Genomic DNA, 21,429 nt, shown 5'->3' with positions numbered 1-21,429 from the left:
TGTTCCCTTCCAACCACACCCAGCATCTGTGATTCGGAGCTCCAGCAGAGCCCTGGCCGGGTTTTAATATCGGTTCCTGAATGGAATCGACATTCCATCACTGTACCTTTTGTTTTTCAGCCCCCACCTCTACCAAAACCTGGTCGCCCCGGCTGCCGGGCGCGCTCGGCACAGTGTCACTGGGGGCAGACGCGCTCGGGGTGACTCACGCCGGGCAGCCCCAGTCGCGCCCGGAGCCCCGCCCGCCCGCCCGCGCGGCGCAGACCAACTGCTGCGGGGGGAGCGCGGCCGCTCTCCGCCGCCCCGCCCGCTCCGAGGCCCGGGGAAACCGGAGCTCCTGGCTGCTCGCGCTTCGCTGCCCAGCTCCGAGGCGACTGCAGCCGCCCGGGTGCGGCGGGGCGCGGTCCGAGCCCGCTGGTGCCCCCCGTGCCGCCGGGCCGTGGTGGCGGCCCGAAGCGGCGGGCGGTGCCCGGGGCTGGGGCTGGGGCTGGGGTTCGGGATCGGGCCTGGGATTCGGGATCGGGGTAGGATTAGCGGTATGGGGTAGGGCAGAGCCGGGGATGTCGCGGTACGGGCGGTGGCGGGGCGTCCGCGCTGCCGGCGCGCGGAGGGAGGGAGGGGGCAACGATGATGGAGCTGGTGATGGAGTTGCTGGGGAGCACGACGGGATGGACGGGGCAGCCTTCGGGCGAGGGAAGGGGGAAGTCTTGGGTCCCCGCTGTGCGGCCTGCCTCAGTTTCTCTAAAGGGAAAACTTTGCCGGGACGCTCCCGCCCACGTCCGGGGCCCTCCTTCCCCTCGAAGGCGCGGACCTGCGGCCGGGTGGCTCCCGCGATAACCCTCCCGTCCCTTGTCGCCGCCGTCCCCCTCCCCAGGGCACTATGAACGAGGAGCAGTTCGTGAGCATCGACTTGGACGATGACAACATCTGCAGCGTGTGCAAGCTGGGCACCGAGAAGGAAACGCTCTCCTTCTGCCACGTCTGTTTCGAGCTGAACATCGAAGGTAGGACTGGCAGCAGGAGCCTTCCTTGGCCAGCCCGGCCGGGGGCTGGGCGCACAGCCACCTCCTCAAAAGCTTCCATCGGGTTGCGGGTTTGGAAACGTCTGTCTGTAGGTAAAGTTTTAAATCAGTTTGTTTTCTAGCTCGTTTCTGGTAAAGGTGGGCGCTGCTCCTCCGGACGTGAAGGTGAGCTCCCTCTTTCCAGAGCCTCTGAAGTGCCCTGGTGTTTATTCCATCCCCTGGCATTAGACCTCTGATGTTGTACTTGGGATCTGAATCACGTTCTGCCTTTATTCAGTGGGTTTGCTCAATAGTTAGAGGGGGTCTATGTATAAAGCAAGCTTAAGTTGCAAATTTTATAGCATGATATTTGGGGTTTTTGGGAGCAGATCACTTTGCTTTCACTAGATCTGCTCAGGGGAACAGAATTTTTGTTTGCATAGTTTCTTTTTGAAATTATGAAATAAATTTCAAAATTTATTTTTATTTTAATAAAATGTTGGTATGTGTAATGTGATAAAATAGGGTTCATTATCAAAGCTTCCTAAAGTCAGCAGATTGTAAAGTAGGAATTTTTGCCATCTTTTAAAAGACTAAACTTATAGAACCATTTTGGCTTCTACAATAGTATTTTTAAAATTTTAAACCTGTTTTGGTAAAGAATTTCCCCACCTTGTTGCTTTTCTTCATGCATGAATGAGCAGTAGATTATCTTTGTCCTTTTTTAAGTCAAATTGCTTGTCTTTGGAGCAACAAAGTAATTTCTTCCCCTTACATAGTGTGGTCTTCCCCAGTTATATGTAGATATGACTATCCAGAGTAATTTATGTTGCGGTGAGGCAATTGAATATGAAGATCTTTACAGTTATGTGATTAGTCCCATCATTTCTGTTATCATTTCTTGATAACAGGTAGTAGACTTTTGTTGCTAGTAGAGGCAGTGTATTTCAAACTGACCCCTACTTTGATACTTCAGAAGTAATTGTCATGCTTTTTGCTTTTGTTTAGAAGAGACATGCTTGTGTACTTACAGTTTTTGTTAAAACTCAAGAGCAGCTGTCTAACCTAAGACAACCTGTCTGTTCCTTTGAGTTTTCTTATTGCTTTAGAATGTTAGGTTTAGACTTCTCAGTATGGAGAGAGGATGTTTCTCTCTCTAGTCTTTAAAAACATACCAACACAATGAGAATTAAGTGCTTCCATTACACTTCTAATCTAGTTTTGTTTTGAAAGTGTTGAAAGTGATAGAACACATTAAAAAATTGCTGTATAGTTTCTGTGCTCTGTTGTTTGAGATAAGCTGTGGATTTGTCAAAGCTGCTTGTTATGGCTGTGACTTTACAAAGTGATCATGTGTTTTAAGTGGAATAGGTTTGGGATTTTTTGTTCTAAATAGCCTTGATGTAGGAAAGACTTAATCTGGTCAAACCTTTGCATAATCTTCTAAATTTGCAGTTAATTTTAAAAGGAGGCTGCATGGAATAGAATAGTGATAAAAGCTTCCCTGAAGTTACACAGGCCATTGCAATTCTTTTATTTTGCATAATAAAAGTATACATATCTTTGATCATGTTAACATCAAAACGCCTCAATTTCTGATAGTCTGTCTTTTGTGTGACACTTTGAAAAGACGTACTGGTACTGCTCATAGGGAGGAGAGGCTTAAAGGTGGCAGAGGCTGTGTCAGTGACTTTTTATATAGAGTGATTATAAGGCTTTTTAGCTGAACTACTACATGAGTCAGCTCTTTACCATACCTGTGGTCATGCTTTTTCTACTTTTGACATATCTCTACATTCCTGTGTTTTTTTGTGACAAAGATTGATTTTTATGTGTCTCAAATAAGTCTTTTGGCTGCCCTGGGTACAGCATGAGCTGAGTGATTCACTAAAGCAAAATGTTATACTGGATGTTTTCATACTGACCTCCTGGTTATGTTTTAATGGAGTGCAGATGCATTAAAACTTGTTGAACAAAATCATCTTCAAGATGCATCAACTCTTGTACATGTGTTATCCCACACTTACAAGTGAGTGTCGATCTCGCTGATAGTTTGTCTTTTTATGTAGCATCATATTTAAAACTGTCAGCAATTGAAACGCATACATATATTAAGTATTTCAGGAAGTGAAGTAGGCAATTCTAAAAAGGTACTCATGCAACAGCTAAAACAGGCTTGCTCATTTTTGGTGTTGATGTGCATGTGGAACTGCTCCCTCAGAGAAGCAGGAAATAGCTGCTGTTGGAGAGCAGGCAGGCTATTAGTCACAGCTCAGCATCTTGCAGGATGCTTGAGTACTCCCACTGTTTGCAGCACCCTGTTAACTTCCATGTGTTAAGTGCTGTCTGACTTAATTGGAATGTATGGCACTTCTTCCATCTTTCCTGACCGTGCAGTCTGCACCTGGAACTGGGTTGGGGTAGAAAGGAGTATTACAGATGGATGTGCAAGGGCTAGCAGTGGGCTTGGCAGTCTTAGGTTTGCAGTTGGACTCAGTGATCTTGAAGGTCTTTTCTGACCTACGTATATTTCTGATTTGTGAGTCTAGTTATGAAATTCTGGAAGTAGGCTTCCCAGCTTTCTTTTTTTAGCAGGGCATCATATTAACAAAACTGCTGAGGACAATTCTGTTTCCCCTCATGCCAGCAGCATGTGGCTGCTTAAACCTGGACATGGCAAATCCATGTGCTGGGAACTGATGCAGCTGAGCCCTCGAAACAGACTTTCTCAGGTGTCAGTGAACAAAATACTACAGAAATATATTTTACTTAGCTGCATTTAATTACAGTGTAATCTAGTGATGGTGAATCTTTGCAGCTCCTGTCATCTGTGAGTTCAGCAGCTGTACAAGTTTGCCTGTGTCTCGATGGTGATGTTGTTGATTGGCTTGGGTCAGTAAGAGGAGGAATTCGAAATGGGGGACTTGGAGACCATCCCTGTCTCTAATAATGACTCATTTCTGGTTTATTGTTATGACATCACTCAGCCCTTACTTTCCTGACATTGGAGTGTTTATTTGTAACCTTTATTATGTTTGGACAGTATCTTGGTAATGTTACATAACTGGGGGGGGCAGGGGGGAATTGTGTTTCTTTTATAGTCCTTTGTAGAGAATACTGCTATGTAGAAAGCTCAGTCTGTGGTCTGTCTTGGTTAAATAACTGTTGAATTTCTGTTTAAGGAAGTCGATTACTGTGCCATAAAACCTTTGGTTTTTATCAGATATCAGGTTCCATCATGATTTTTCTAATAATAGATTTTTAATATTTTAGTGAAATAAACTGTGATTATGCTTCTTACTAAGTTCAGTTAATTCACAGAAACGCTGGTTTGAGTGTAACTGGGAGATCAGCTGTGGTGTCTGTCCCAGAATTTATTCAGGAGTGAAACATATGGATTATAGGATCTATTTCTCTGAAGCTGACTGAAAGAGTGATGGCAAGGGGAGAAGAAAAGATAAAGTGGGCATTGGAATAACGAAAGCCAATATGCAGGTTTAAACTTAACCATGTTAAATGTCATCTGTCTTTCTTGAACAAGGAAAGAGCAACATGCTCAGCAGAGTTTAGTAGTTCTGGTCTTCAGTATAAAAGGGGTGAGAGAAATGTTGTCTCTGGAAAGGGCAGTATTTTTTTCCTGTTGCACTGGCTCATCCAGCTCACTTAGTTTGAGGATTCACGCTCAGGGAAGCTGAGTGTACTAAGCTACACCTGAATACTTTTGTTGCCAAACTAGCTTTTGTGTCTGAAGGTTCATAGTCAGATGATATAACACAACAGAATATTAAAGTGCTTCTTAAAGTTTAAAATATGCAAAGTGCTTACATGTGAAATACTAAACATTTTGAAAAATGAAGCTGATTGTGGACAGTGTTTTTCAAGTTGTACATAGGATTTAGAATATCTTGGTGGGCAGGATCTGCTGGACTTTAATGTTGGGCTTTGTTTGCCCTGTGTAGATGAAGCAAGCATCAGAGATGGTGCATTGTTTGCTTTTCTGAGTAGGTGTCACAGTAGTAATCAGTGGATTGAAACAGGAAATGTTTTGAATTCATATGTGGCTGGTTTGCATAAGCCAGGAAATCACGTGTTGTGTGTTAGTGGAAACAAAGTTCTTCTTTTTAATTTCATTAGAGTATGAGAAAATGATTATTTGAACTCTGCTGGCAGAGATACAGTACTAACACCAAATCTGCAGTGATACCTCAAGGGTGGGGAGAAATGCATGAAAACTGAAAAATACACTTGTGTATATATACTTGTGTATATATAAAAACTGTCTTTAAATGTATACATCAAAAAAACAAAATCCTCTGCCTGAATATGGTGTTTTGAAACTCCGGTTGTAGCATTTCCAAATTGTGGATGCTCCATCCCTAGAAGTGTTTTAAGGACAGGTTGGATGGAGCTCTGAGCAAGCTGGTCTAGTGGAAGGTGTCCCTGCCCATGGCAGGGGGCTGGAATGAGATGATCTTTAAGGTTCCTTCCAGCCCAAACCAGTCTGTGGCTCTGTGTGACCATGCATCCCATATCTCACCCCTCACACTGCAGCAGCCAGAGGGTCCTGTCTGTGGTGCTGCTTAGAGGTGGTCAGGTTTCTTCCCATGGGAAGGCATTGCAGAAGGCAGCTGTGTCCTGGGATCCTCTGGACACCTGTGGGAATCCCAGCTTCAAGATGCTCATACTTCAATGTTTTTGTTTGAACATCAAACTTGGAAGTCTATAGCAATTATGATTTACGTTTGCATTACATAGTGTATCTGTCTTTAACTGGGTTTATGCTGGTATTTCTTAATGCAGTTATGTAAAAACATGCATTTCTTCACATTCAAGAGTTGTAATGGAGACAAATGGTAATAGAAGTGGAAAATAGAAGTGGAATAGAAGTGATTGTTTGAGATGATTTTTTACTCTTTTGCTGTCCAGTGCTGCTAACTACAATAACATCTTGGAGAATGCTGGCTGACAAGGAAACTGGCTCACTTCCATTTCTGTTTAGAGCTCAACAGCTGAATGGCAAATGACAGTTCCCATCCCAGGTGCTGTAATATAAGAGACAGTGTAAGTACTGGGCATCCATTCCCCTGATTTATGTTGAAGTAGTTAGGTTTCCATGGTCCTTTAAAGTGCTGATAGACTCAGCTTTTGAGACAATTTCAGCATCAGGTTAGTGCCTCTGAGTCTCCAGAATGAGACAAGGATGTTATAAATAAATCTGTCTTACCACATAGCTTTTTTCCTTTTAAGGTCTATAAAATCTTGTATAATATTCTCATTCTGTGTTCATTTTAAAAAAAAAAATTAAAAAGGAGAGGGTGGGTTTAGTTGTTGCAAACTGTAAGCACTCAAATTTCAGTTTTTTTCCTTTTTACACCCTACAGAAGAATATCTCACTGAAATAAAATGTCTTGTAAGGTTTAGTTGAAACAAGTAGAAATCACTGATTTAATTCTGTTCCAGAATATTACACATCCTTATTTTTTTAGTGTTAATGAAATTATAAACAGTAAAATAGATTATTCTGGCAATAAAAGCTAAAAATTTCCATTGTTGCCCTTTAGACTAGACAGATGAGAACTTGTTTCAAGGCAACATTTGCAGGCCAGGGGTATGACTCATTTCTGCAAAGTTGAATGGACATGTGAAATTAGCTGCAGTTTCCACTAAAACTCTTAACTACAAATTCAAGTCTGAACATGATTGGAGATGTTATTCTTACTCTGAATGCTGTACAAGTACCACTGAGCAATGCCAAGCTGTGAAGCTGTTTCAATAAATATGTTTTTGCATTCTTAATGTGCAATTTTGGGAGGTTTGTCCATGCAAACAAGATAATTTGAGTATTTATGTTACCTGGCATCATCTAGACTGCAGAAATACCAGCTTATGACTTCCACTCTCTTCCAGGTCTATTTAACTGATTTTTCTTACAAATTATGTGGCATAATATTTTCAGTAGTGAAGTTTTCATCAGAGTGCATTACTTTGTTTAATACAGTAGCAAATTCTTCTTAGTAAAGTAGTTTATAAGGAACATGATTTTTGAAAATATATTTAAGGGGCCAGCTGGATCTCTGTTCTGTCTGATATCTTTGCTCTGTGCTAAAATACAGATGAGCTGATAGGAATGAAGTGGGAGGTGATTTGTGTGCACGCTTGATGTATGGAAAGTACTGACATTATCATATGAAAGCGAGGAGAGAACTTTAATTTATGAACAAGATAATATCTAGTATTTGCAAAGTGTCTGGTTTTAGAAGTTAATGAATGGCACTGGCATTTTCCTTCTAGCCAGTCTAATAAATCATAAGATTTAAGTCTCCAATGAGATTGCATGTAAACCCTTAAAAATAACAGTTGGCTTTACATCTTGTCAGGCAGATGTACTGGAGATACACATCTCTAATGATCATGCTTTTCACTGTTGGCAGAATTGTACAGCTGAAGAGTATCAGGTTTTTGTCATTTAGACATGTGGATAACTTGTTGTCTTGGGTTATCATGGGCTGCTTTTGTCTCATGCATTTTGAACAGGTCTTGGGATCTGCTTTTCTGGGAACCCCCCTCTTTCAGCACTCTTGGTAAGCAGCCTATGCAGCAGTGGCTTAAAATAGGTTAGACATGAACATTGAATGTCTTGTGAAGCCTTTCTGTCTGCTGCAGGTCTTGACCCTGCACACAGAGTAAACCACACTGGAATGTTGGGTGCTAGTTGTTGGTTTTTTTGGGTTTGGATTGAAGGTACTCGAGACGGTAGTTTATGTTTGGATTTAAGTGTTTATTATTTTTTATTAGTAAAACAGTCTCACTATTGTGAGTTTGACAGTTTTTTATTAGAAGGTACAAAATGGTTAACAATTTTTTGTTGCAAGGTTTTTTAGACTAAACTATTAAATTAGGAACTGACACCTAGATTTTTTTTTTTAACTTAATAACTGATTTTAAAGAGTCCACAATGCAGACTTTTTTGCTCAATTACAAGATGCCACCCAAACCCATGAAGAAGAAGGAAGAAAAAGCATGAAGAAGAAACTCAGGACAACACTCTGTGCTCTCTATCTTGCTTCTATTCACAACATACTAAAATTTCTCACTAAGTGATACATCTACACTACTCTCTATGATTTATTTCACACTTTTGTGGATTCTAGTCTATTTTGAAGTCTAGGAAACTTTCTCCATGAATGAGGGTCAAAGTTAGTGCTCCCCTGGGGGTTAGGGCACCCCAGAGCAGAGAGAAATATTCCTGGTGCTCTGTTTCCACACTGGAGCTCATCTGACCTTTGTGTTCCTAGTGGACACGCAGATGTCCGGGAGCTGTTCCATGAGCTGGCTGAACATCCCTGTTTACAGAGTGCTGCTGAGGTGGACAGCTGAGGGGAGCAGCAGCTGGAACATCTGGGAACACACAGTGAAGACCAGGGCTCTGAAAGTGGGCAGCCACAGGCCAGGGTTCTTGCCTACTCTAGGATTAAAGGAGAAGAGTGGAGGTGTCTGTCACAATTCCCTCTGGAGTTCACTGTTTCAGGTGAGGTGAATTGTGCCTGAGAAGCATTGCTTCACTGGCTGTGAAGGCAGGTCTCCACAGTTAACTCAAACTGGAGGCAGAAGAGATAGTCAGGTATAAATCTTTCTAATAAGTACTTGTAAATTCTTTAAGGAGGCTTTAAGTAACTAATGGCATAGTTCAAACTCATCATTGACTATTCATGTGTCTGCAAGTATTCCTATTTATTTTAGTTCATCTTAGATTCAGGGGGAATTTTCTACTTCAGCTGCTATTCACCATTGCAAAAAACAATGCATTTACAGCAGTACATTAGAAAATGCTAAGAAGGGAATGTAGGCTAATGTTATTTCCAACTGATGGATCTGAAAGACCAAATAAGAAGTTTTGTTGCTTTGTTTTGTTTTGTTTTTTAAAGAGAATAGCAAACAAATGAAAAAAATCCCACCGTTGAAGATAAGCAGGCTAATGATCACTGATTTATTTTTTTTCTATGGAAACATTTGTGAAGGGATGTGGAATTACCTTGGTATTCAAGAATATTCCTTTTAAATGGGACTTGTTGATTGCTATTCTAATCTCCAGATAGGATAACTCTTCTAGCCAGCTTTATATAAACATAAGCAACCATTTCACTTTTAGTTCTGTGTCTTTATAATGAAGAAGAGTTATACATAGTTCTCAGTGAATCAGTTGCAAAGGCAGAAATAGTCCTTGTAGGTTTCTTACCCTCAAAAAAGCCAGAAAGTAAAAAAATTTAATATGATGGAAACTTTCAAGTACAAATGCCTTAAAATGGGGTAGAATTTGTTGAGATGTGATTGCTCACCTGATTATCTTGTAAATATTTTCCCTGCTCTCAGCTACTTTACAGTTTTGGATAAATAGAAGTTACAAAAATGTGTGTTAAACTGCCTGATTGCTAGTCATGCATTTAGAAAATTACTTTGTAGGAGTGGATTAAGAGTCATGTTGACAGGCTGCCTGGCATAGCTTATGAATTGAAAGTCAGGGTTTGGGTTGAGGGTTTGGTTTTTTTTTGCCTAAGCATTAGGTACTTATGTAGGCAGTCCTGTTCTTCGAGTCAATATGCAAAGATATTGTTGAGTGATACGTTCATATTTCATCTAGGACACATGAGTTGCTAGAATCAGAAACAAATAATGGATTGTAAGCAGTTATGTTGTTTTATGATTTGTCTGGAGGTTTGGCATCAGCCTGTGAATCATGTGCACTTGAGGAATGATCTCTGGCATGAGCTTGTTTCTTAATAGCATCTGTGCTGTCTTAAATTTGTTAGATATGGTCTTTAGATATTAGTGAATTTTGTGGGATTTTTTTTTCCCCTGCAGATTAAACTTTTCTTCTCGGTGTGGTTGTTGGGTGGGGTATTTTTGTTGCTTTTTGGGGGCTTTTTCCCCTTCTCTGAAAAAGTAAATTTGAAGCTTAGGGCGTACTTGGACAGAGTCTGCAATCCTGTTCTTGGAAAGTAAGACAAGGCGCAAATGTACACACCTGCAAATGGGGGAGTAGGGGGGTAAGTTGATGGTTTTATGATTGCAGACTTGAAGAACCAGACAAAAAGTAAGAAAGATTGAGGTTGATATTAGCAAACAGAAATGTGGAGACAGAACCGAAACCTGGTGAAAGTCCCCGAAACTCACAATAGCTGTTTATCAAAACTACAGTATTGCTTCTTGTTTTGTACAGAAATCTTGCCGTGCTTTATTCATCTGTTGATATATAGTGTTGAATAAAGCAATAAAACTGAATAATTTTTATATATCACTTGGTCCATGCCAGCTCACCAGATTGTAGCTTTTTCTGCAGTTGTGATGAAGGGAAAAAATATGAAGTAGTCTGAGTAGAGTATGAAATCTTCCCAAAAAGAAGTGGACGTATTTTCTGCCTCATAAGGCTGATGGTATTGCCCCCAACAGAAGGATTTGTTCCAAAGAACCATATCCTAGCTTGCTGTAATTCTGGTGTGTGGTTGTTAGTTTGTGCTGGCGCAGCAGCTGCGGTCCCTGCTCAGCTCTTCCAGAAGGTTGTGGCTGATGTTCTCTGCATAGGAAAGGACTAATTGTCACCTTAGGACAAAAGAGAGATTGATGGTTGTTTTAGTTTTGTGTGTGATTGTTACAGTAAAAATCCATGCTAGTTATATGAAAGCTGAAGCAGGTATGTTAGCAGTTCTCTGCAAAACTAGTTTGGATTTGCATATTTTCAGTTCCTTACTTTATTCAAGATTGCTTAGATAGGACCCCTTTGGAGGTTTTGTAGTGGAGTAGAGAAGGGGTAGGATGTAAATTCTGATCTTGTATACTGGAAGTGTTTTGTAATAACCTGCCCGAGCTCAGAAAGAGGGACATTTTGGCTAATGTGTGGCATATAAATAGCAAAGCTTAAACTCTTGAAGTAGCATGGGGTTTTTTTCTTCTGTAATAATTGCTCATTTCAGGCACTCTATTACTGAGTTCAGATAAAATAGATCTCTTTGAGCAGCATGCCTTTAAAATGGGCAATGTTAGCAATGTTCAGAACTCTTAAAAGATAAATTCATCAGAAGGAAAGACTTAAATAACCTTGAGCTTAAGACTCGGACATAATTCAGTTGGGGCTTCATGAGGTCATGCTGCTCGCGTTCTTTCTTTGTCTAACAATTTGTGTGTTGGCTATTTTGTGTGGTCTCGTGCTCCTCCCCTACTGGACAAGTAGCATTTATTCTCATTGAAATAATGAAGCAGCCTCAAAGGAGTTTCTTTTTTTAAGCATTCTGTCATTTGTTGTGCGGGTGTGTTTGTTAGGTGGGTTCCTGAGCATTATTGTATGGAAAATTGTGCAAAACATGTTTTTCAGCCCATTGATTCTTTTCTTTAAGTAAAGGAAAGCACTATGAGCAGCAGCAAAGTAGAATGTTGAAGAATTACTTGGGTAAGGCAAGTAACACTTAACAAATCACTCTAGTTTTCTAGGGTTTGTAGTGTTGTGAATATATTTGCCTTATAATTTCACTTGACAGTGTTTGCTTTCCCTTGATGGCTTAAAGACTTAAGGTTTCCATCATGCTACTTGAGTTAAGCAGGCTTGCTCTATTTAAATGGCGCTGATAAGTCATGAAAACAAATTACTTGCCTTTCTTGCTTTCAGTAGAAACATTTGTTGGGTTTTTTTAAGTGTCTGTAAAGACAGAGAGGTAAAATAGCATTGCAAGTAGGCAGCAGATAATGCAGAGTTTAAGATAAGTTGGTGAGTATTCATTTGCTGAAAGGTTGAAAAGTATTTTGAGGTGTGGAGTGAGAATATTGACTGCCCACTGAAAGGGGGCACTCTGTGCCCCCTAACTCTTACTTCTGGAGTAAAGAATGTACTTTACTCCAGAGCTTCCTTCTTAAAAGTTGCCTCTGGTTAGTATGTGAGTTTCGTTTCTTCTGATAGCTACCTCATGAACAGAAGGAACATCTGTTTTCATGACTTTACCTTTTTCCCTTGGTGCTAAGAACAAAATTAATTCCACTGCTGTTTTCTTTTATTTTCCAGTTTTTTAGACATTTTTGCCCCATAAATTGTGTGCACTCTCAGAAACTCAGCCAGAAAATAAAATTTTACCTTTTCAGATTAGTTTTGAGAGTAGTGTGGGATCTTGTGGGATTCAATAATTTAACAAAAACACTGTATCACTTTTTAATCGTATGGGATGGGGAGATTACACTTTACCAGAAGAATTTAGGAGCGTAAATCAACTAGAACTGAGACTTGTTGTAACATGTAGCTTTGTTCTAATCGTCTGTAAATGTCTCTGTTACCAGATTTTGTTATCTGTTGCATTTCATGGTTTTTCTTTTCCTTTAATCACTTTTTATGGCTTAAAGATAGGATTGCTGCAGTTTGGTTCATGTTGCCTAGATTGAGATCCAGTTACATTGTTTGGTGTTTTAAATACTTCGGCATTAAGCACTTTCAACCTCTGATTCACAGGCATGTTATTGTTGTTTGCAGTGACAAACTTGTTAGACAGAATTGGTTTTCATTGTATTGAGACCCTCCCAAGTAATACATGGGGTACTGAGATAAATGACAAACTGTTTATTATTCTGGACTTGGTTCTAAATCTACTGTGTATGTGAAGAAAAATAAATATCCACTGAAGTTGCAGAAAGTCGTTTTGTACTGGGGCACTATTAACTTTCTGGAATAGTCATTTCTCATACCATCTGTGTTCACTCACCAACTGCAGATCTTCACAGATTGTGTTCCTTTTTAACCTGTCAATCACTAGCAGTTACTTAGAGGTTTAAGTTACCTGCTGTAGCTATTTGAACAGTCTTTGAGGGAGGATGAGCAAAGAGGAGAATAAACATCCATCTTGTGTGATGTCATGGTTTAACCCCAGTGGGATGGGGAGAGAATTTCAGTTTGTGGGTTGAGACAAAGACAGTTTCAAAGGGAGAGCAAAAGCTGCCCGTACAAGCAAAGCAAAATAAGGAATTCATTCACTGTTTCCCATGGTTGGGCAGGTGTTCAGCCATCCCCAGGAGAGCAGGGCTCTGTCATGCATAACGGTGACTTAGGATGACAGACGCCATCACTCCAAACATTCCTCCCTTCCAGCTTCTTCCCCCAGCTTTACACACTGAGCATGATGCCATATGGTGTGGAATATCCCTTGGGTCAGTTGGGATCAGCTGTTCCACCTGTGTCCTTTCGCAGCTCCTTACGTGCCCCCAGCCCACTCGCTGTCAGGGTGGTGAGAGAGGCAGAGACGGCCTTGACTGTGTAAGCCCTGCTCAGTGATAATGAAAACACTACAGCACAAATCCAAAACAGCCTCATATTACACTGTGATAAAAATGAACTCTATCCCAGCCAAAACCAGCACACCTCAAATGAATTTCAGGACAGTTTAATGTTGGGCAGTTGTTTAATAGAGCTTGCTTCCCTAGCTAGGCTGCAGGCTTGTACCAGTGCAAAATAATAAACTATGACTGAAATCTGAGCTATGTTTGAACACTTGAATGAGACAAGGCTGCACCCTGCAGTATTTGAGCAGATGGCTCATAACATTATGCGTAGAAGATGGGAGCTGGTATGAGTGCTGTCAGACTGCTCTTCAGGATCGTTCTATAGAACTTGCTGGTACACAGTTGGGTTTATTTTACTTCTGCAGCTTATACACTTGTGTGTAGGGGGCATGCAGCATGTGTGGAGTTGTCAGTTTGCTTCATCTCTGTCACCGTGCAAGAGGCACACACTGAAGTCCTGCTCCAGAGATCATGGTGTGCAAAACACTTTGTGTGACAAGGACTCAAGCCTGAGGGAAACTTCACAAATTTTGCACTGTGAGGTACCCTTGTTTACTTCAGTGGTAAGACTGTTAGTAGGAAAGCATCACTAAAGTTTTTGTTTTCTTGGTTGCTTGTGAGTAAAGATATTAAAAAACTAACAGTAAATGAACTTCTTTCTGTTATGTCTTTACAGGAGTACCAAAGTCAGATCTTCTACATACAAGATCTTTGAGGGGGCACAGAGACTGCTTTGAAAAATTCCACTTAATAGCAAATCAGGACTGTCCACGATCAAAGCTCTCTAAAAGTCCTTATGCAGAAGTAAAAAATATCTTGAGCAAAAAAATTAACTGGATCATACAATACGCACAAAACAAGGATTTAGACTCTGATTCTGAAAGCTCAAAACCATCCCAACACCAGCTTTTTAGCTTCAGACATCAGACTGATAGAAAATTACTCCCACAGTTTGACTCCCCAGTACCCAGATACTCTGCAAAATGGATAGATGGGAAATCTGGAGGCATTTCAAGCTGCTCACAGACTCTGCTGGAACCAAGAGAATCCACTGATTTCAGACTCGGTGCTACCTTCTGTTGCAGCAGCGTTTTGTGGTCCAACCGCAGCCAGGTCCAGAAAGCTGAAAAAGCTGAAGGTGATTCACTTGCCAGTGTTCACAGGAGACATCCTCAGCACAGCAGGGAGGAACGTGAGTATACATCCATTTACACACAGCCTAGCAAGCAAGGACATTCTTTCAAATACCTATTGACCATTTTGTGTCTTCACAGAGCATTAGTTCTCATCCTGAAGTCCAGGATACAAAATCTGTGGGGAAAAAAGAGCTACCTGGCTGAGCAAATAGGGTGCTTTGGCTGGTGTTTTGTTCTGTTTTGGTTTGTTTTGTTTTTTTTACTCATAGCTGTAGCCCAGTGTGATACAGGACATGTCTAATTTATGCAAAAAATTTAATTTCTGTATGTCATTCCTGCGAGTTGCACAGCCCTGGCTGTGGAGGTGGAGGTTACTCAGCTCCTGCAAATCTCTCTCTTAGTGAACTTGCACAGTGCCCTGAATTACATTTCACGGAGACCTGCCCTAAACAGCAGAGGAAATTAGAGGTCATGTAGTAGAACAAACTTGTGAAATAATAGTACAGACTTTCCAGTGCATTTTACTGGATTTGTTTTTTCCTTGTGTTTGTTGAGCATAAGAAACTGGGAAGGCCCTTGTGCCACCATGTCCTCCTAAAGGCTGTAGCAGAAGACCTGAACTATCTTTTGATGACTGTGGTGATGCTGAAAATAACAGAAAATTAGTTTCCCTGTTAAGAAGACCACTAGAAGAAATCTTTAGAAAAAGCTAGGATATTTTAGTGTCTCTGGAATCAGGCTGCATTAAATGTGTTAGGAATAGTTTCCTAGAGGTATGTGCTGTTACCATCATGCTTTTTAGGCAGCACTTGGTCCTGAACTGGTGTATGTCCACTCTTACATTCGTAGATGAGGAAAGTAATTGGAGAGGGTTTCTGAATTTCAAAAGACCTGAGAAAAAAAACAAAAGCACTGATAACATATTCCAGGGAAAAACAGATGATGAAAAACAAGGTCATAATGGAATCAGAATGTCAGAAGAGTCAGAGATACTGTAAAAAGTTGGAATTGGCTTCTTTAGCCTCGCTTTTTTTTAACAAACTGACAACTCTGTCCTTGCAAAGCTGAGTCATTTCTCATTCTTTATGAAAGGATTTTACTTATCTGCTGCATGATGTGTCATGTTGCATTTGTAGTGAATTAGTAGCCTTAAAGCCATAAATCACAGCAGATACTACACTGGGCTGTTTGACCACCTGTCCACTGGAGTCATAAATTGGGATTACATAAATCAGGACAGCATATGACAAAGGAATTAGGGAAGCTTGACCCGGTTTATGGGGTTGTCTAACTGAAGTTAGTGACTTGGAATTTATGTCCAGTCTTTGATTTCAGGATGCAGACCTAAACCTGCATTGAGCACAATAGCAGGTTTTTTCTTCTGACTACATAATACAGCTTTGAGGCATTTGCTTGTATCTTGCAGTATTTACCTTTAAAAGACATTCATTTGGAGGCTCTATGATTAAGTTTGTATGTTACATGTAAACTTAGACTGCCAGAATTAGGTACCTTCTTATTGGAATACTTTCAGTCTTAACAACATAGCTGTTTACTGAAAAAAGTATTAATGGAAATGTAAATAGCTTGGCCAGTATTTTTTCAGTTTGCCTCAGCTGTGGATCGAATAGTATTTTACCATTTAAATTCAGTACTCTGTTCCTTCTCCCTTTCCCTTCTCTATCAGAATAATGTGCCATGAAACAGTCCTGTCCCAAAACACTCACATGAAACATGTGAATCAGTCTGTCTGCCAGATGACAAAATGTTAATGAAAATACTGAAGAATACTACCACTGGGTATAAAAGGGGGGAAATCTTGACATTTTTAGTTGTTAGTTACTATATTAAATTTGGTCAGGGTTTTTATGGTGCTTAAAGGGTGAGAAGGGTTTTTTCAGGTTTATTGATAGCTGAAGGTAGGAAGGAGCACCATTTTACCTGATTGATGGAGGAGAAAGGTGAATCTGTTTTATTCTTAGCTGGGATTATGTCTCGAGTACCAGGTCTTAGCTGTTGCCAGCTTCTTTGGTTTGGCAGTACTGTCAGCAGTTTAACATCCCACAACTGCCAGCTGTGAGAAACTTTGAAAGAGAAAGCTTAGGATAATCAAATAATCCAGTGGGTAGCTAAAACCCATCTTTTTCAGAATTCAGGACTTCAAATTTGCCATGTAGAAGCCTTTTGCACAGAGAAATCTTTGGAAAAAAGCTGCAGCATCATTTTTTCTCTCAAGTATGCAATGAGAGCTTTGCTAAGCTGCAGCAGAAACAGCTTTGCTGAAGTTTAAGAACAGTATTTTAGAGTTGCAAGGTCTAAAAGGCTGTGCCAGTGCCCAGTACCCCCTGTGGTTGCCCAGTACCCCCTGTGGTGTTCAGATTGTCGCTTTTCACCATGGTGACAAGGGCATCTCAGCAGCAGCCATGGCACTATGTGTGTCCACTGCTGGGTTGAGGGAATCCTAGGAAGCAGGCCAGTGCTTCCCTGCTGTTGATCAAGGGCAGTGAAGAACGCTTTCGCAGTTCCCTCCTCTGAGGCTTAATGTGTATTTTCTGTGAGGGTGATCAATGCGCAGAACCTGAGATCCAGAAGGGCTTTTGAATGATACAGAGGATCTTATAGTTCTCACCAGGAGCACAGAAGGAAACCTCTTTTTATATGCTGGTCTTCATATCAAGCCAGGATTGTCCTTCATCATTTGTCACTGAGATACTCAGTGCAAACTGTGCAGGTTATTCCTGTATGCATAAAGCACAAACCTTGATAACCAAAAAAGGGAGCCACATGCTAAAAATTCTGTCAGGAAGTTGCTTCTTGCAGGCTGGGAAACATAGCAGGACTTACCTCAGAATTGTCCCCTTTTAATTGTCCACAATTAAACAGCTGTGCTTTCATGGGTTACACTGGGGAAATCATGTTTTACAGTCAGGGGAGGGTATAGTATTTAAATGTGCCAAGCTGTTCTGACTCTGGATGCTACTGTTTTTAGGGCTTTGACATTGGAGAGGTTTTCTAATGGAGTAAATCCTTGTCTGTGTCAACATTAAAAAGAGAATTTTCAAACTTTCCCCAAATCACTGATAAGTACTGTTGTCTCTGACTTACTGCCACGCATCTCTTGATTATTAGGATTCAAATAGGAGAGATCTTGAGAAAGTCAGAGTCTGCTTAGGGATGCTTATGTGACTTCGGTAGTAGTAATAACAGATTTTATTGTTGCAGTGACTACAATGACTCTAGGAGAGTTAAAGCAACTTAATGAAAAACTGCTCAAGCAAATCCAGGGTGAGAATTTTTCAATACTCTTTGTTTTGGGTTTGTGGTGCTTTGTCATAAAAAAAGGTCTGGTTTTAAAAAAGAATTTTTGATTACCTTTCTGTCAGTTAAGTTTTTAACTGATGTCTCTTGTTTTGCATGGAAATGTGTGATATAGAGAGATTTCTAGGTGCTTTCATTACATAATCTGCTTTGGTGCTGCAAATTGGCACAGTATTCTCTTTAAGAATTTGACTAGAACCATAGAATTGTTAAGGCTCATTGAAAATGACCCTTAAGATCATCAATTGCAGCCATTAACCCAGCACTGCTAAGGCCCCCACAAAGCCAAGTGGTTCCTAAATGCCGCATCTCCATGTCTGTTAAATGCCTCAGGGATGGTGACTCCACCACTTGCCTGGGCAGCCTATTTCAATGCATGACAACCCTTTCCATGAAGAAATGTTTCCTAATATCTAATCTAATATTCGACTGGTGCAAACTGAGGCCATTTCCTCTCATCCTGTCACTTGTTACCTGGGAGAAGAGCCTGATCCCACCTGGCTGCACCCTCCTGTCAGACAGCTGTAGAGAGTGATAATGTCCCCCCTGGGCCTCCTTTTCCCCAAGCTGAGCCCCCTCAGCTGCTCCTCATCACACTTGTGCTCCAGACTCTTCCCCAGCTCCATTGCCCTTCTCTGGACATGCCCCAGCACCTCCGTGTCCTTGCTGTGAGGGACCCAAAACTGAACACAGGATTGAGATGTGGCCTCACCAGTGCCCAGCACAGGGGGACAATCACTGCCCTGGTCCTGCTGCCACACCACTGCTGATTCAGGCCAGAGTAAGCTTTGTTTTCAGTTCTAAACTGATCCACCTTGGCTCAGGTTGTCTATAACTAGAAACAAAGTGATGCTGTTCTGTTTGCAGTGCATACAAAGCTGTGCTGGAACCAGGAAAAGCAGAACTCCTGCGCATGATCCCACTTAAATGTCTGTGCCTCTTCCCCAGTGTTGTTTGTCGCTGCTTCCTAAGCCTGTGTCAGTACAGGGACCAAGTGCATTGACCCAGTGCTGTTGTTGCAGATGTGTTTGAAGAGCTGGCACAGCAGGTCCAGGAGAAGGACTCCCTGGCCTCCGAGCTCAACGTGCGCCACATCGCCATCGAGCAGCTGCTGAAGAACTGCTCCAAACTGCCCTGTCTGCAGATGGGAAGAGCAGGGATGAAATCCAACGTCCCCATATAAAGGGAAACAACTTCCATCCCCCCTAGAGCAAACTGTCCCTAACAGCATTGATAACCATTAAGTACAGCTGCACCCATATTTAGAAGCTTTTGAGAAAACTTGGGCAGCTTTCTCTTTGTATTCGTAATCCATGGGAAGTCTTATTCCATTTTGGGTTTAACAAAAAAGGCAAATATTTTGGGTATTAAAATCTGCGGTAATAAGGTTTATTCACATTTGGGGATTATTAATTTTTTCCCATAACTACGCATGAGCCTTGAAATGAATTATGTGTTTTGTTTATGATAAAATTGTTTCTAGCAAAGAATGACCTGAAGCCTGTAAACCTGCCTCCTTCATACGGAGGACAAAACAAAAATTTGTCTTTTGATCAGGTCTGATCCTGTTACATCCAAGAGAGCTTTAAGGGGAGAACAGTATTAATGAAACTCATGTTTTCTTATTTATTATGAGCAATATTTTATTATTGAAATTTTATACTAAATAAATATCACTATTTTAGGTACTTTTCCAGGTCTCTTTATAAAATGTCTGAGTTACTCTGTGTAACGTTTATGCCTTGTGTATGATTGTTTATCCTTTTTCAGGTCTGTATCTTTCATGATACAATTTTAAAAAGTATTGTTTCCCAAAGAGATGAATTTCACATGTTGAAGAAAAAACTTTAGTGGTGTATCAATTATTTTTATCAGCTTTATAACTGAAGAATTTGGTTCGTGAGATATTTAAAAAAGCACAGCACTTGCTTTAAATTAAAAAAAGAATCCATACTTTGGTTTTAATGCATAGAAGTTGTTTTATATGTGTGAAATTTTCAACGCTGAAAAAACTACTTTGACGAAACTCAATAAATTTGTAATACTACACTGCCTTGTTATGATTTCTTTATAAGGTTGGATCAGACTGATAAAATGTTTTAATTTTGAAATGCAATTAGCAGTGATGCATAATAAATCAGAACAGCCTTTGTATTTTTTAAACTTATATCAATCTACCATGACAAAAAATCTTAGTTTCTGCCAAAAATACTGCAGGGCTGCATTTGAGTAGCTGAAAGTTGCTGAGTTGCACTGAAAATATCTGGGGGAGGATGGAATGAGTGGAAGATACAGAACACACACACACAAAAAAGTTAAATTGTCTATGTGCTTTTAGCTCTTTAAGTGATAATGGGGTAACTTCTATAGCTGAGCTGAAGGCATGACTAGCCATGAAGAAAGGTTTAGGTTTGGTTTTAAACTCAAGCTGAGAAATAAGCCAAAGTTCAGAGTAGGTTTATTGATTGGCCTGTGTGTAGTGATAACTGCGTGTCATAGGACAGGTTGGTTTTAATTGTGGGTTTTTTGGTTTGGTGGGGTTTTTTTTTGTTTTGTTTTGTTTTGGTTTTGGTTTTGTTTTTTTGTTCTTACATATCCTCCAGCTGTTCCAAAGCCCCTCCACAAATGTATGAGTAGGGACTTGAGCTTGTCTGAGTATTTTGTGGTCCAGGAGGGGAAAAAGTCAGTAACATCATTGCTTGTGTATGCAAATGAGCCTATGAGTAAGTGGGCAGTAGAAAATCCCTGATTCTAGTTGTCAGAAGATGGATTGATCTCCATGTGCAAGTCTGTCAGTACCAAGGTAAGGGTCGGGTGAGAGAAGCATCTCTGAGAAGGACCTGAGGGTCCTGGTGGAGAACAGACTATCCCTGAGCCAGCAGTGTCCTTGTGGCCGAAGCCAATGGAGATCCAGGGATGGATTAGAAAGAGCATTGCCAGCAGGTCAGGGAGTGATCCTGCCCCTCTGCTCAGCCCTGGTGAGGCACATCTGGAGTGCTGTGTCCAGTTTTGGGCTCCTCAGTCCAAAAGAGACATGGAGCTCCTGGAGAGCTCCAGTGGAGGTTACAGAGATGATGAAGGGAGAAGCATCTCTCTTACGAGGAAAGGCTGAGGAAGCTGGGGCCATCCTAAACCTCCCTGGCACAACCTGAGGACATTTTCTCTTGTCCCCTATACATGGAAGAGCCTAACCTCCACCTAGGCCCACCCTCCTGTCAGAGCCTTGTAGAGAGCAAGAAGATCCCCCCAAGCCTCCTTTGGTCCAGGCTGAGCACCCCCAGCTCCCTCAGCCATTCCTCACTACACTTGTCCTCTTGACCCTTCTCCAGCTCTTTTACCCTTCTCTGGACACCCTCCAGCCCTTCAATGTCTGCCTTATAGTAAGGGGCCTGAAAAATTCCTCTTCTTCCCTTAGCCAAACCAATTTAATCCAGACACTTACTGAAAATCACAGTCAGACTGGACTCTCAGTATTGCACCAGCACAGGCTGGGGGCTGACTTACTGGAGCAGCTCTATGGAGAAGGGCCTCGGGGTCCTGGTGGAGAACAAACTGTCCCTGAGCCAGCAGTGCCCTATGGGCTAAGGAGGCCAATGGGACCAATGGGATGTGTTGCGAATAGCATTGCCAGCAAGTCAAAGGAGGTGATCCTGCCCCGCTGCTCA

General features: G+C 41.3%; 1 protein-coding gene across 2 annotated transcripts; it reads left to right on the top strand.

Annotated features, from left to right (window-relative positions):
• The first annotated feature begins 501 nt into the window (after positions 1 to 501).
• On the top strand, positions 502 to 19,811 carry CUNH21orf91 (chromosome unknown C21orf91 homolog). Of its 2 annotated transcripts, XM_041469281.1 has the most exons (4): positions 508 to 1,004; positions 13,987 to 14,502; positions 17,669 to 17,731; positions 18,787 to 19,811. In XM_041469281.1, the coding sequence occupies exons 1-4, from the start codon at positions 881 to 883 to the stop codon at positions 18,945 to 18,947; spliced, it is 864 nt and encodes a 287-aa protein (XP_041325215.1). In that variant the 5' UTR covers positions 508 to 880; the 3' UTR covers positions 18,948 to 19,811. The 2 variants fall into 2 exon arrangements, with proteins under 2 accessions (XP_041325224.1, XP_041325215.1); XM_041469290.1 differs by lacking the exon at positions 17,669 to 17,731 and having other exon boundaries at positions 502 to 1,004.
• The last annotated feature ends 1,618 nt before the right edge of the window (positions 19,812 to 21,429 follow it).

The sequence above is a fragment of the Pyrgilauda ruficollis genome, unplaced genomic scaffold, assembly GCF_017590135.1.
Source record: "Pyrgilauda ruficollis isolate IOZ18807 unplaced genomic scaffold, ASM1759013v1 scaffold102, whole genome shotgun sequence".
Classification (NCBI taxonomy): Eukaryota; Metazoa; Chordata; class Aves; order Passeriformes; family Passeridae; genus Pyrgilauda; species Pyrgilauda ruficollis.
The sequence above is the reverse complement of the archived record's forward strand: the minus strand, read 5'-3'. Positions and strand labels throughout refer to the sequence as shown.

Coding starts and splice junctions, on each gene's coding strand:
- CUNH21orf91 (XM_041469281.1), top strand. CDS start 881: ATGAACGAGGAGCAGTTCGTGAGCATCGACTTGGACGATGACAACATC. Junction 14,503..17,668: donor TCAGCACAGCAGGGAGGAAC/GTGAGTATACAT, acceptor TTATTGTTGCAG/TGACTACAATGACTCTAGGA. Junction 17,732..18,786: donor ACTGCTCAAGCAAATCCAGG/GTGAGAATTTTT, acceptor CTGTTGTTGCAG/ATGTGTTTGAAGAGCTGGCA.